Below are 14,785 nucleotides of genomic sequence, written 5' to 3' on the forward strand. Positions count from 1 at the left end.
GGCTTTCCCACAGGTGCGACATTCATAGGGCTTCTCTCCAGTGTGTGTTCTCTCGTGTTTTGCACGATCAGATGGCAGACTGAAGGCTTTCCCACAGGTGCGACATTCATAGGGCTTCACTCCAGTGTGTATTATCTCATGTTTTGCACGATCAGATGGCAGACTGAAGGCTTTCCCACAGGTGCGACATTCATAGGGCTTCTCTCCAGTGTGTGTTCGCTCATGTGAGGCACGAGAAGATGGCCTAGTGAACGCTTTCCCACAGAAGCGACATTCATAGGGCTTCTCTCCAGTGTGCACTAGGCTATGTCTCTTAAGGTGACTTGGCCATTCGAAGGCTTTCCCACAGATGAGACATTCATGCTGTTTCTCTTCAGTGTGTGTTCTGTTATGTGTCTTAAGGTCTCTTGGCCTTTGGGAGGCTTCCCCACCGGGAGGACACGCCTGTGCTTTCTCTCCGGCATGTGCTCCTTCCTGATTTCCAGGATGAGATGGCTGAGTGACCGCTTCCCACACACAGAGGGGACCTTCATCTGCCCTTCCTCCAGTGGGCATGTCCTCCTGCTGCCGGAAGTGATGTGGCTGAATGGAGGGGGAAGTACACAGGTGGCTGTCATCAACTTCCTGTCTAGTGTCTCCTCCATCCTGCCAACTGAGCTCCCTGGGTTGATTGAGTACATGCCCCAGGTCACTATCCTCACACGCTTTGTCTCCATCGTGTGCAGTCGTATGCTGACTGAGCTTTGAAGGAACAAAGGCTGTCCTACACAAACTACAACCATGTGATTTCCCTCCAGTGTGAGTTACATTGTGTTTACAGCGTTCATTGCTCTCAACAAAGATTTTACCACATAGACCACAGTAACACTGTCCGTTTTCCTTGAGAGACTTACTGCATTGTCTAATGTCTAACGAATTCTTCATAATGCCATTGCCATTTAGATGATCAATTTCTTTGTGTTCCAAGTGCTCAGGAGTACGTGAATATTCATGGTGGTTCTCTCCCTGGTGTAGGCTAACAAAGGAGATGTCTTCTGCATCCTTTAGCAAACTCTGTGTCAATGAAGAGCTGTGAGTCTTTGTTTCTGTCGAGTCATTCCTGTCAAGTGAGTCATGCAGATAAAGAGATTTCTGCACTGACGGGGTCACGTGGACTTTACCGCTGACGGGTTGTATGTAAAGACGGCCATCTTTGCCATGTGGAATGAAAATGCCGACGGACTCCAGCAGACAGGCAACCTCTGACATCACATCTCTCCACAGCTTCCTCTGTGCTGCGTTCATCAGGTCCCACTCTTTGGGGGTGAAGTTCACAGTGACATCTTCAATGTTCAGAGGTTCCTACAACACCCAAGACGGTTCCGATTCGACAGTGCAACAGGGACAAGTTCAACAGACAAGCCTTGGGTTGACGTCAACGGGGACGCCATCATCCCAAGACAGTGCTCCTCTAGGGTTTCACTCCCAGCCAGTCCCAGCACTAAGCTGAAAGATGCAGGGAGGGAGAAAGAAGCCAGCGGCCGCCTCCAGCTAATTTTTTAAAAGAAAATATGAATTCATACAAAGAGGCACACACAAAGATGAAAATGTAGCAAAAGTCCTAGGTACTCAGCAGGCTGAGATCCAGAGGATCACAGTTCAAAGCCAATCTGGACACAAAAGCCCACAAGACTCCATCTCCAAAATAAACGGCAAACTGCCAGGTTAGAGGCCGCATGGCTCAAGTGGCAGAGGACCAGGTGAGCAAATGTGAGGCTGAGTTAAGCTGTAGTACTGGCAAAAACAAAACCGGTAACAATGACTAACAATGACTTCTAGAAACAAAGTGACGATGACAGGAAAATGAAGAATGGAATAAAATAACTACCCTCCACCCTTTGGTACGATTCCCTTATTAACCCTTCCTAGGTCCCCAGGTGACACTCACCAGAATCTTATCAGCTTTGGCCTCGCTGATCCCCTTGATATTTATGAGCTCCTTCTTAGGTGCATAGGCCACGGCCTCCACAGTGTGAAACCCAGCTTCCTCCAGTTTCTTCACATCATTGGCATTTATGCCACATTGCTAGAAGAAAAGAAAACCACACAGATATATCTTATCTAACATGGATAAGATGTGATCTACTTCACAGAGGTGTTTGAAGGATTATGTGCTAAAGCTCTGACAAGTGTGCTCACATGAGGCATTAATTGACAAATTATCAATCTTTTCATTACTAAAAACAGTAGATTTTTTTTGTTTTTGTTTTGTGTCAGTCCTAGGGCTTGAACTCAGGCCCTGGGCGCTGTCCTTGGGCATTTTTGCTCAAGGCTAGCGCTCTACCACTTTGAGCCACAGCTCAACTTCCAGCTTTCTGGTAGTTAACTGAAGGTAAGAGTCTTATGGACTTTCCTGCCCAGGCTGGCTTTGATCCACAACCCTTGTATCTCAGCCTCCTGACTGGCTAGGATTACAGATATAAGAAATCGACATTCGGCAAAAACCAACCGTTTTCACCTAACACCATACCATGTATATTAAAATAGCACTAACTCACAATCTTTTGGTGTTTGGGCTAAATACTAGGGCTTAAATTTAGGGCCTCATCTTCTCCCTTGGCTTTTTTGCTCAAGGCTGGCACTCTGCCACTTGAGCCACAACTGCATTTCCAGCTTTTTGCTGGTTAATTGCAGATTCGTCTCAAGGACTTTCCTGCCTAGCCTGACTTTATGATCTTCAGATCTTAGCCTCTGTGTAGCCAGGATTACAGGTGAGAGCCACCAGTGCCTGCCTTTATTGATGGTGTATCACAACACCCTTTAATGCTTTGAGTCCTAAAACTATTGCAAATGAGTGTTTTATTCAACCTTTCCAAACCAAACACAAAGAAATGTTATTTTTACACTATGTAGGCACAGATAAAGCTGCTCTGGAGCTGAGAGAAGTAAAACCTTGATATAGCAATAGCTCCCCTTTGCTTGAACAATTGATATTAATGGTAGGGTCTGGTGGTACCTGCCTGTAATCCCAACTACTTGAGATGCTGAGGAAGGTGAAAAGTTTGCGCAGAAAAAGTCATGAGATTCTGATCTCCAATTAACTTGCAAAAAAGCCAGAAGTGGCCGGGCACCAGGAGCTCACGCCTGCAACCCTAGCTATTAGGAGGCTGAGATCTGAGAATTGTGGTTTGAAGCCAGCCTGGGGAAGGAAAGTCCATGAGACTCTTATCTCCAATTAATCAAGGAAAAAGCTGGCAGCGTGCCAAAGCTCAAGCAGTAGAGGGCTAGCCTTGACCAAAAGGAGCTTAGGGACAGTGGCCTAAGCCCAGAGTTAGAGGCCTAGGACTGGCCAAAAAAAAAGAGGAAAAGCTAGAAGTAGAGGCATGGCTCAATTGGTGGAGTGTCAGCCTTGAGTTCAAGCCCCAATATCAGCACTCATACCAAAATAAGTGCAAGGGAGCTAGCTAAACATAGTTAGCATAGTTGCACTTTTGCACAGGAGCCATGATAACTTCCTTAAACTAAAATTGAGTTTTAGCAAACCTATAGTTTATGTAAGGTTAATAGTCTCACTAAGGTAGAAGAATGTAGTACAACAGTATAATTTAGGGGCTGGGAATATGGCCTAGTGGCAAGAGTGCTTGCCTCCTATACATGAGGCCCCGGGTTCCATTCTTCAGCACCACATATACAGAAAATGGCCAGAAGTGGCGCTGTGGCTCAAGTGGTAGAGTGCTAGCCTTGAGCAAAAAAGAAGCCAGGGACAGTGCTCAGGCCCTGAGTTCACGGCCCAGGACTGGCAAAAAAAAAAAAAAAAAAAAACAAAAAAACACAATATAATTTAAAAATTAGCAACTAAGAACATACCTCTAACCGAGAAATAGGCTGTGGTCCAAAGCTTTCTTCTTCCACTGACGTATCTGCATTTGCTTCGAGCTGCACCTGCATGGCCATTACTGGAAAATACGGAGATACGGTGGGGGTAATTACAGAGCAGCCAACACCTCTGCAACCAAGCTCTGAAAAACTTTAACTGCCCACCCAATGTGTGAGTTCCTCACCAAGCGGAATGAAAATAGCTGTAAAATAAAATTAGGACAATGCTGTGGCAAAAGCAGAGAACCCGCCAAGGTGAAGCACTGCACTCTACTCCAAACAGTGGAAAGAATTTTAAAAAAAAGTCTATACGGAACGTTACAAACTTCTTTCCTATCATTAGTTCCCAGAGTACAGTGGAACAGATACTGAACTAGAACTAGCATATGAAGAGTTATAAGCAACCTAGATACACGTTTCTATATTTAAAACAATGTTGGTAGGTTAGAAAATGCACCTCCTCAGATTTGGGTACTGGTGGCAGGAATTTGGAGGAACAAATGCTCAAGAGTCCAGTGCAGCCTAAGATGCTGGTGTCACCTCTGACCTACCCACAGCAGAAAAGCACACCCTTCTAACCAGCTTTCCTGCAGATGACCATCGATCTGGATGGCTAAGTGCATCTCTAAGGACAGACCATTCTACGTCTTAGGAATGCCAAATGGAACCAACTAGGTCCTCTGTTTCTTCTGCTTTATACTTCTCCAGGGGAGAGAACTTTGTTTCCTGTTTCTTTTTAAATTATTATTCCTACTGTTATTAAGTGGGTGTCCAAAGGGATCACAATTCCGTATGTCAGATTATGAGTACAATGCTTCTTGGTCAATGTCACCCTTTCCTTCCTTCTCTTATTTCCTCCTCCCCCCCCCCAACCCTCAAGTTACACAGTTCTTTACCTCATGAATATGTAACACAATGAATGCATTTGTGCACCCTTCCTCCCTCCATTCCAGTGTCCTCCCTTTGCCCAACCCCCAAAACATGTTCCTACTTCCTGGTATTCATTTTGAGGAACATTTCTTTAGTTGTTCAACAGTTACTTTTTGGTTTCTTCTCCAAAGTGTATGTTATCCTCTTAGTTGTATTTTAGATCTAGCTTCAATGAGAGAAAATCTGTCATTTGTCTCTCTGAGCCTCGCTTACATCTGTTTCCCTGCAAATGACCTATTATTCTATCTAGTGAATGAATGATCCTATTGTGTATATAATACCACATTTTCTTTGATCCACTCATCTGTTGTAAGCCATCTGGGCTGTTCCCGTAACTTGGCTATTGTGAATGGTACAGCAACGAACACGGATATGTGCGATGTCTTTACTGTATCCTGACTTGTAATGCTCTGGGTAGATGCCCAGGAATGTATCACTGGATCAGAGGGTGGGTCTATGTTTAGTTCATTTGAAGAATCTCCAGCCTTCCAGAGTGGTTATACTAATTTACATTCCAACCAGAAGTGTAAATGACTCCTTTTCTTACACATAATAAAGGTATAACAGACCTACAGACAATATCATACTAAATGGCAAAAACCTAAACTAAAACCAATTCTTCTAAAATCAGGAAGTCAAGGATGTCCACTCCCTCCACTCCTTTTCAATATAATACTGAATTCCTACCCAGAGCAATAAAGCAAGAAAAAGACAAAAGGTGTTCACAGTCGGGCACAGGTAGGCTCATATGCATAATCCTAGTCATTCAGGAGGCTGAGATGTAAGGATCCCAGTTCAAAGCCAGCCGGGGCAGGAAAGCTTGTGAGACTCTTCCCTCCAATTAACCACCCAAATGCAAAACATGAAGCTGTGACGCAAGTGGCAGAATGCTAGCCTTGAGCAACATACCCAGGCCCGAGTTCAAGCCCCAACACTGGGACAAAAAAAAAAAAAAAATCAGGGGGGGGGGAATGAGGGAGGAGGTAACAAGTAGAACAAGAAATGTACTCACTGGGCTGGAGATATAGCCTAGTGGCAACAGTGCCTGCCTCGGATACACGAGGCCCTAGGTTTGATTCCCCAGCACCACATATACAGAAAATGGCCAGAAGCGGCGCTGTGGCTCAAGTGGCAGAGTGCTAGCCTTGAGCGGGAAGAAAGCCAGGGACAGTGCTCAGGCCCTGAGTCCAAGGCCCAGGACTGGCCAAAAAAAAAAAAAAAGAAATGTACTCACTGCCTTTCATATGAATCTGTAACCCCTCTGTATCACACTTTGACAATAAGAAAAAAAATTCAAGTTATCCCAATTTGCAGACAGCAAAGGACATGGTGACTAAACTAAAAAAGACATCTTGGGCTGGGGATATGGCCTAGTGGCAAGAGTGCTTGCCTCCTATACACGAAGCCCTGGGTTCAATCCCCAGCACTACATATATAGAAAATGGCCAGAAGTGATGCTGTGGCTCAAGTGGCAGAGTGCTAGCCTTGAGCAAAAAGAAGCCAGGGACAGTGTTCAGGCCCTGAGTCCAAGCTCCAGGATTGGCCAACACCCCCCACCCCCAGCATCTTGAGCTGGGCAACAGTGGTTCATGCCTGTAATCCTAGCCACTCAGCAGGCTGGGATCTGAGTACTATGGTATCAAAACCAGCACAGATAGAAAAGTCCTCGAGATTCTTACCTCCAATTAACCACCAAAGAGCCAGAAGTAGTGCTGTGAACCATGTGGTAGACTACTAGCCTTGAGAAAAAAAAAAACTCAGGGACAACCAACTCAGGGCCCTAAGGTCAAGCCCCAGAAACAGCACAAAAAAGAGACATCCTACAGAGTGGGAAAAAAATCTTTACCAGCTATGTACATCTGACAAGAGCCTAACATCCACATTATATTAGCTCAAGAAACTACATCTCCCCCAAATCAATAGCCCAATTAATAAATGGGCAAAGAAAATAAACTTCCCAGAAGAAGAATGGCCAATAAACCACGAAGGAAATGCTTATTATCTCTGGCCATAAAGGAAACACAGGCCAAAAGATAGGCCAACATTGAGAATAGGGACAGCAAATGCTAGCAGAGATATGAAGGGGAAAAGGAATGCAAACTAGCAATAACTACTTTGGAAGGGGGTCTGGAGATTCCTCAAACATTAAACATATAGAACGTCCCTTTAATTCAGCAATACCATTCCTGAGCATCTACCCAGAGTGCTACAAGTCAGTATACAGGAAAGACACTTGCACATGCAAGTTCACTGCTGCACTATTCACAATACCCAAGTTATGGAAACAGCCCAGATGCCCCACAACAGATGAGTGGACTAAGAAAATGTGGAGCCAGGTGACGGTGGCTCACACCTGTAATCCTAGCTACTCAGGAGACTAAGATCTGAAGATCTCAGTTTGAAGCCAAGGTCTGTGAGACTCTTATCTCCAGTTAATCTCAGAAAAAGCTTGAAGTGGCGCTGTGGCTCAAGTGGTAGACCAAAAGAAGCCAGAGACAGTGCTCGGGTCCTGAGTTCAAGCTCCAGGACTGGCCAAACAAACAAAAAAGCTTACAGTTGGGTGCCAGTGTCTAATGCCCGTAATCCTAGCTACTCAGGAGACGGAGATCTGAATATTGCAGCTTGAAGCCAGCTGGGCCAGGCAAGTGTGTGAGACTCATCTTCAACTAATGGTAGAAAAAGCCAGAAGTGAAGGTGTGGCTCAAGTGGTAGAGACTAGCCTTGAGCAAAAAAAAGCTCAGAGACAGCATACAGACTCACAGCTCAAGCTCCAAAACCAATGCAAAAAAAAAAAACTTACCTAACGTTTTTCTAAGGTCAAGATTAATGCACTAGTACTCAGCTCTCTATGTATGGAAGTAATTGCTTGTGTGGTACTGAGCTTGTAAAGCTTGACTTGGACTACTGAGCAGTATCTAAATCACAATTCATATCTGGGTATTATGTCAAACTCTTTGAAATGAACCCCTTGTAACTAAGTATGTAAAGCTGTAATATGTTAATTGTTGCTACTTACCTTAAATGTTTGGTTTGTTTCTGTCCCAAGCCTTCTGGGATTTGCTAAGCAAATGCCCTCTAAAATAATATTACACCAACCAAACTTAAGTCCCAGTGCTCCTAATTGTAATGAGGAAAGCTTAATGGTACTAACAATGCTGTCAATCTTAATGAATATCCCATATGCTGTATGCACTATAAATACCTGATTGCAGGCAAAGAATGAGTCTCCAGCTTTGGCTGGAGGCTCCCTTCCACAAGTTTTTCTCCTCAAGAACATGTGGTGGTGTTGAATCTTCTATTTGCTAGGCCTTTTTTGACCCTAACACACTACAGAAGAAAATATGTATCCAAAGGAAGACTTTCTTTTTTTTGGGGGGATGGGGAGGGACAGTCATGGGGCTTGAACTCAGGACCAGTGTACCCTGCCCTCTCTGAGCTTTTTTGCTCAAGGCTAGCATTCTACCACTTTGAGTCAAAGCTCCATTTCTGGCTTTCAGGTGGTTAACTGGAGATATAGAATCTCATACATAGCCTTTCCTGCCCAGGGTGGGCTTTGAACTGCAATCCTCAGCTCTTAGCCTTCTGGGTAGCTACAATTACAGGCATGAACCAACCAGCACCTGGATGGAAAACTTATTATTTAATTTTATTGTCAAGCTGATGTACAGAGAGGTTACAGTTACATATGTAAGGTAGTGAGTACATTTCTTGCCAAACTTGTTACCTCCTCCCTTGTTTTTCTCCCACCTCCCCTCTTCCAACCCCCTCCCCCCCCAGACTTTTTTTTAAGAGGAAGTTTCCAGGGTTTAGGAGAGTATTTTCAGCACCTTTAGGCAAAGATTCTTGAACTGGGTATGAAAAGCAACAACCAGAAAAGGAAATGCTAAAAAGCAGGACAATATTGGACTTTATTGTTGTGCCTATCGTGGGGCTTGAACTCAGGACCTGGGTGGGTACTGACCCTGACTGCTCAAAGCTAGTGCTCCACCGCTTCTGCTGCAGGTCCACTTCTGGATTTTTTGGTAATTAGTTGGTGATCTGTCTCATGGACTTTCCTGTCCAAGATGGCTTTGTACTGCCATCCTCAGATCTCAGCCTCCTGGGCCAATGGCTACTTGCCTATTTTTGTTGCTGAAGATGGAATACAGGCCCTTGAATATGCTAAGCCAGTTGCTCAACACCTTTAAATTCAAAAGTTCCAACAACAAAAAGACAACACTATTAAAAGGCTGCAGTTGTGGCTCAGCTATGGAACACCCAGCTGGGCAAGCACAAAGCCTTGAGTTCAAACCCCAGCACCAATTTTTTTTTTTAAAAAAAGCCAATATTACAAGCATGAAAAGTCAAATCACATACACCACTGAGGGCCGATAACCAGAGCATAAATATAAGCAACTTCAATCAGTAAAAGAAGTACAACCAAAAAAATAGGCAAGAGTTTCTAACGGGTACTTCACAACAGAAAATATCACATGGCCAACAAATGCACGACCTTACCAATAACTCTGAAAATTTAAGTTGAGATATTCCCATAAATCCTCTAGAATAGTTAAAATTAAAAAAGCAAAACAGGGCTGGGGATATAGCCTAGTGGCAAGAGTGCCTGCCTCGGATACACGAGGCCCTAGGTTCGATTCCCCAGCACCACATATACAGAAAACGGCCAGAAGCGGCGCTGTGGCTCAAGTGGCAGAGTGCTAGCCTTGAGCGGGAAGAAGCCAGGGACAGTGCTCAGGCCCTGAGTCCAAGGCCCAGGACTGGCCAAAAAAAGCAAAACAAAAAGTACTGGCAAGTATGTGGAACAAACTACTCTGCTGGAATACAGAATATAAAACCCGGGGCTGGGGATATGGCCTAGTGGCAAGACTGCTTGCCTTGTATACATGAGGCCCTGGGTTCGATTCCTCAGCACCACATAAACAGAAAAAGCCGGAAGAGGCGCTGTGGCTCAAGTGGCAGAGTGCTAGCCTTGAGCAAAAAGAAGCCAGGGGCAGTGCTCAGGCCCTGAGTCCAAGCCCCAGGACTGGCCAAACAAAACAAACACCAAAACAAGCAGCACCTGGTAGAATTTCCAGTTCGAGGCCAGTTAGGACTCCGTAGTGAGGCCGTCAAAAGATAAATCCCAGTAAAACACACAAAATCCCACCTTGGGCAAAGTTCATCACTGCTGTTAGAGTTCGATAGTAACGTTACCGCTGGGAAGGGGGAAGAGTATTGGCCCCCGGGGGCTTCTGGTCCCTTTTCCCGACAATTGGAGAGCTGTTACACTCGTCACCGGTGCGCTTCTGAGACTCACGACGGAGCTCGGGGCAGCGGGGCCCACGGGCTGCGGTCGCCACAGCGGACTCCCTTCAGAACCAAGCCCCCTCCTCCAGGGTTTGCACCGGGCGATACACGAGAACCGCTTCACATTCCACGGCCCAAACCGCCGGGGCGCGGCTTCCTGCGCGCCCGGCCCGGGGGGCGCCGGGAAGGCCGCTCGGGCCTCCCGCGGAGGTCTACTGGGGGACGGGGGCGGGGCGCCCCGAAGGCCGCTCGGGCCTCCCGCGGAGGTCTACCGGGGGACGGGGGGGCGGGGAGGCGCCGCCTTCCGAGCGCCCACAGCCAACTCTGAGGCGGGCAGGCCCCTCGCGGCCCCGCCGCCTCCGGGGTGCTCCGCTAGGGCCGGGGGTCCCACGGAGCGGGGTGGAGGCCTCGGCCGGCCCCCCCCCCCCCCCCGCGCCACTCACCTGGACCGGCAGCGCGCCGCGCGTCGCGTCCCAGCTCCCAACGACGCCTCCGGCGGCGCTCAGAAGCCCGCGCCCCGCCCGCCTCGACGCGCGACGTTCGGAAATGCCGCCAAACCCGCGGCGCTCCGCCCCCCTCTCGCGCCGCCGCGCGGTGACGTCACCACGCCTCTTCGGACGCGCCTCCTCGCTTCCGCCTCACGAGTTGCGGCCCTCGCGGGGAGAACAGGCCGACGACCGCCAGTCCCGGAAGAGCGGCGGGCTGGCCCGGGACTACATTTCCCAGAATGCACCGCTACAAGCGTCCGACCACCACCCCCGCCCCGCCGCCAGCGCTTCCGGTCCTCGGGGCGGGAGCAGCTGAGCGCGGAATTGGGTTGGTTTCTGGTTCCCGCCCAAGGTCGGCCCGAGATTCTGAAGCTGGGCCGTCAGAGAAAATGAGGAACAGCAAACGGCGAGCCTGGGGCAAACACTTAATGGCTTGATCGCAAGCACGTGGCTACTACTTTCTTTGCCTTGGGCCTTGAACTCCCACAACTTTAATAGAAAGCCCCAAGAAAGATGATTTTTAAGTGATAAAAATCTAAAATTGGGCTGGGAATATGGCCTAGTGGCAAGAGTGCTGGCCTCGTATACATGAGGCCCTGGGTTCGATTCCCCAGCACCACATATACAGAAAATGGCCAGAAGTGGCGCTGTGGCTCAGGTGGTAGAGTGCTAGCCTTGAGCAAAAAGAAGCCAGGGACAGTGCTCAGGCCCTGAGTCCAAGGCCCAGGACTGGCCAAAAAAAACCCTAAAATTAATTGTGGTAATAGTTCTACACATCTGTGACTATACTAGAAACCATTCAATTGAGTATTTTCATTGGTGAATTTTACAACATATATGTTGTATCTCAATAAAGTTGATGAACAAAAGAGAAAAAAAAATCCTCCAGATTATTGGTCCCTGATGCCTAGAGCTAGATGTTTGTATTTTCCCTCAGTGCTAAGGATAAGATCCAGACCTTTGCTACTGTTAGGCAAGTACCCTACCATGCTCAGCTTGAGATGGAGGTCTTGCTACCTTCTCACTCGGGGTGGTCTCAAAAAGTGATCCTCCTTATTATCACCTCTTGAGTAGCTGGGATTACAAGCATGAGCCATTACACCCAGCTTTAGAAGGAAGTTTCTATGGTATAAATTCAAAGACCTATATGAAAAATGGTAATACACACACACACACACGTTTCCTTCTTTCTCTATTTACTTTTTTTTTTTGAGGTATGGGCTTGAACTCAGGGCCTTGGACTCTTGCTCTCCCATGGCTACAGTTCTCCCTCTTGCGCAATGCCTCCAGTTCAGCTTTCTGATTAATTGGAGTAAGAGTTTCAGACCTTTCTGACAGAGCTGGCTTTGGACCTTGATTCTCAGATCTGTCTCCTGAGTAGCTAAGATTACAGGCGTGAGCCACCAACACCCAGCTTTAAAATACTCTTAATAAATAAATATTACTTATAAAAGATTTTAAGTAATAAACTTTACTAATGCAAAAAATCTTTCCAATCCACAAAAAATATACAAAAATTTATGAAAATATCAAACACTTTGAACAAAGGAAAACACAAACACCTATATAAACATTACAATTATATACTTCAAACTCAAGGGAGCAGAGATAGTCACATTATAAGCCAAATCATTCTTTGAGAAGTTTGTTATACTTATTAAAACAAGACCTTTAATTTTTGGACCTAAAAATAATCCAATAAGAAAGTTAACTTAAGTTTCATGGAAAACAGACCATACTGACAACTTTTTAAAAATGTTTATGGAGTTTAAGTTTTTAAGGAACATCATCTAGGTTGTGATTTTTTGTTTTTTTTTGCCAGTCCTGGGGCTTGAACTTAGGGCCTGAGCACTGTCCCTGGCTTCTTTTTGCTCAAGGCTAGCACTCTACCACTGGAGCCACAGCACCATTTCCAGCCTTTTCTATATATGTGGAGCTGAAGAATCAAACCCAGGGCTTCATGTGTATGAGGCAAGCACTCTACCACGAGGCCATATTCCCAGCCCCTAGGTTGTGATTTTTTTATGGTGAATTTTGTATTGACTTTTGAAACTAAAAGATGATCTGATCTTTTTGATACATAGCTGAGAAGTAAGGAGGGAGGACAATATCCATGGGACTAACAGGACTTTAACCTGATCCTAAAAAGCAAAAATTTAACACAGATTAGCCTAAAATGCAACTATATTTCAGTTTAGAATTAAATATAAAAGAAAAGAGGATTATCATGATTAAGATTTGACAAAAGGGGGCTGGGAATATGGCCTAGTGGCACCACATATACAGAAAATGGCCAAAGTGGCACTGTGGCTCAAGTGGCAGAGTGCTAGCCTTGAGCAAAAAGAAGCCAAGGACAGTGCTCAGGCCCTGAGTTCAAGGCCCAGGACTGGAAAAAATACTGATCACAGATATACTTGGTTTTGTGAGAGAGGAGGTGTGGCTTCAGGAACCAACCAGTCAGTATGGTCAGTTTTTTATTGTCAGAAACCAGTGTTTTGAGTGTGACAATGTTTGGGATGTCATTATTTAAGAAAAGATTGAGAATCTTGCTGTATAGCATCCTTTAGAAAAATGCAAACTGTCCATTCAGAAGGCCTATTATCTCATTACATCACAGACACAAAAACATTAACATATTTACACATATGTATTGGGCCTTTTCTGTACTTACTAAAACATTAACAAACACTACAGATCAAAAAGCAACCTCGAGGAAAGGCCACCATTCCAATAGCTGAGAATTATTGTTTATCTTAACATTTCTCAAATGTAGAGAAAAGATTAGTAGTTTGTAGACAGATATATTATTATTTTTGGTGCACAAACTTATATTGTCCATCCTGGTCTTGAACTCATGAGCTCAGGTGGCCTCCCTCTTCAGGCTATCATTGGAGGCAAATGCCAGACATGTTTCAACTCCAGAAATATCTGCTAGGCAACCAGGCTACCTAAAACTCTTATCTCTAAGTTTGTGAAACGGGCTCATCTCTTTGTCAATGGTAGTACCTCTGATAAAGGGAATACTTCTTTTTTTTTTTTTTGGCCAGTCCTGGGCCTTGGACTCAGGGCCTGAGCACTGTCCCTGGCTTCTTCCCGCTCAAGGCTAGCACTCTGCCACTTGAGCCACAGCACCCCTTCTGGCCGTTTTCTATATATGTGGTGCTGGGGAATCGAACCCAGGGCTTCATGTAGACGAGGCAGGCACTCTTGCCACTAGGCCATATCCCCAGCCCAGGGAATACTTCTTTAGCTAAGGGAAATTTTCTCTATGTGTCATACTATGTAACCTTAGGTAAGAAAATAAGCAAGTTGATAGCAAGCTATTTGAAGCTTTTTATCTTTCCTAATTACAGATATAAAAACCACACAAATTAACTATAACATCATCAGGAAGAATTTTACTGGTTTTCTATGACATAAAAGCAATTGTGAAACAGTAATGCAGTCCATGACATATTACTTTTTTTGTGTTTTGTTTGCTTGGATTTAGAGATGAGGTCTCGCTATGGAACACAAGTTGGCCTCAAACTCACTGTGTAGCACAAGCAGACCTAAAATTCATGATCCTTCTGTCTTAGACGCTTGAGTGCTAGGATTACAGACGTGTGCCACCATATCTGGCTAAGGGCATTTTTTTTCTCAATTGTTACAGCAATGGCCTGTGGGACTAGTAGAAGAATGACAGTCCTGAAGTAGATCTTGGTGAATTTGCTTGACTACATTCTTTAGGAAGTTGTCTTCTAATGGCACTTTAGACATAATGGTAGCAATTTCATCATGTCTGCAAAGAATAAGAAGTTATTTAATTTTCTGGAGACTTATGCTATTCTCCCATCCAGTACTACACATGTTCTTGGACACCATGTCTTAGTTTCCTAGGAAACACAAATGGCATTTCTAGAAATAAGCAGACTGTCTGGTTGAAATGGGCATTCACACAATTCTGTATGTAACTGAGAGCTACCTTTTAGCTACCAGTTATTCTTTTAGCCATAAGATTCTTTTAGTAACCAGGTGTCATTGGCTCATGCCTATAATCTTAGCTACTCAGGAGGCTGACATCTGAGGACCACAGTTCAAAGCCAGCCCATGAGAATCTTATCTCCAATTAACTACCAGAAAATCGGAAGTGGTGCTCTGGCTCCAGTGGTAAAGCACTAGCCTTGAGCTAAAGAACTCAGGGACAGCGCCCAGGCCCAGAGTTCAAGCATTGCAAACCGCCCCCC

At 45.5% G+C, this 14,785-nt stretch overlaps 2 protein-coding genes across 4 annotated transcripts in view; both read right to left on the minus strand.

The window, feature by feature from the left end:
- Positions 1-10,590, minus strand: part of Rad51 (RAD51 recombinase) — a 28,023-nt gene extending 17,433 nt beyond the window's left edge. Inside the window, exons 1-3 of one of the 2 annotated variants that reach the window (XM_048332535.1) lie at positions 10,515-10,590; positions 3,847-3,935; positions 1,928-2,065 (exon numbers count right to left, since the gene is read on the minus strand). In XM_048332535.1, coding sequence (XP_048188492.1) covers positions 1,928-2,065; positions 3,847-3,933 — 225 coding nt within the window. In that variant the 5' untranslated portion in view covers positions 3,934-3,935; positions 10,515-10,590. Of the gene's footprint in view, positions 1-1,927; positions 2,066-3,846; positions 3,936-9,931; positions 9,958-10,514 lie in introns of those variants that run through there. The other variant, XM_048332534.1, reaches the window with a different exon arrangement.
- A 3,208-nt stretch (positions 10,591-13,798) lies between these two features.
- Knl1 (kinetochore scaffold 1) overlaps positions 13,799-14,785 on the minus strand; it is a 38,756-nt gene continuing 37,769 nt past the window's right edge. For both annotated transcript variants that reach the window (XM_048332438.1, XM_048332437.1), the window contains exon 25: positions 13,799-14,340. In XM_048332438.1, the coding sequence (XP_048188395.1) occupies positions 14,199-14,340 (142 nt within the window). In that variant the 3' untranslated portion in view covers positions 13,799-14,198. The remainder of the gene's footprint in view (positions 14,341-14,785) is intronic.

Source organism: Perognathus longimembris, chromosome 23, assembly GCF_023159225.1.
Source record: "Perognathus longimembris pacificus isolate PPM17 chromosome 23, ASM2315922v1, whole genome shotgun sequence".
Taxonomy (NCBI): domain Eukaryota; kingdom Metazoa; phylum Chordata; class Mammalia; order Rodentia; family Heteromyidae; genus Perognathus; species Perognathus longimembris.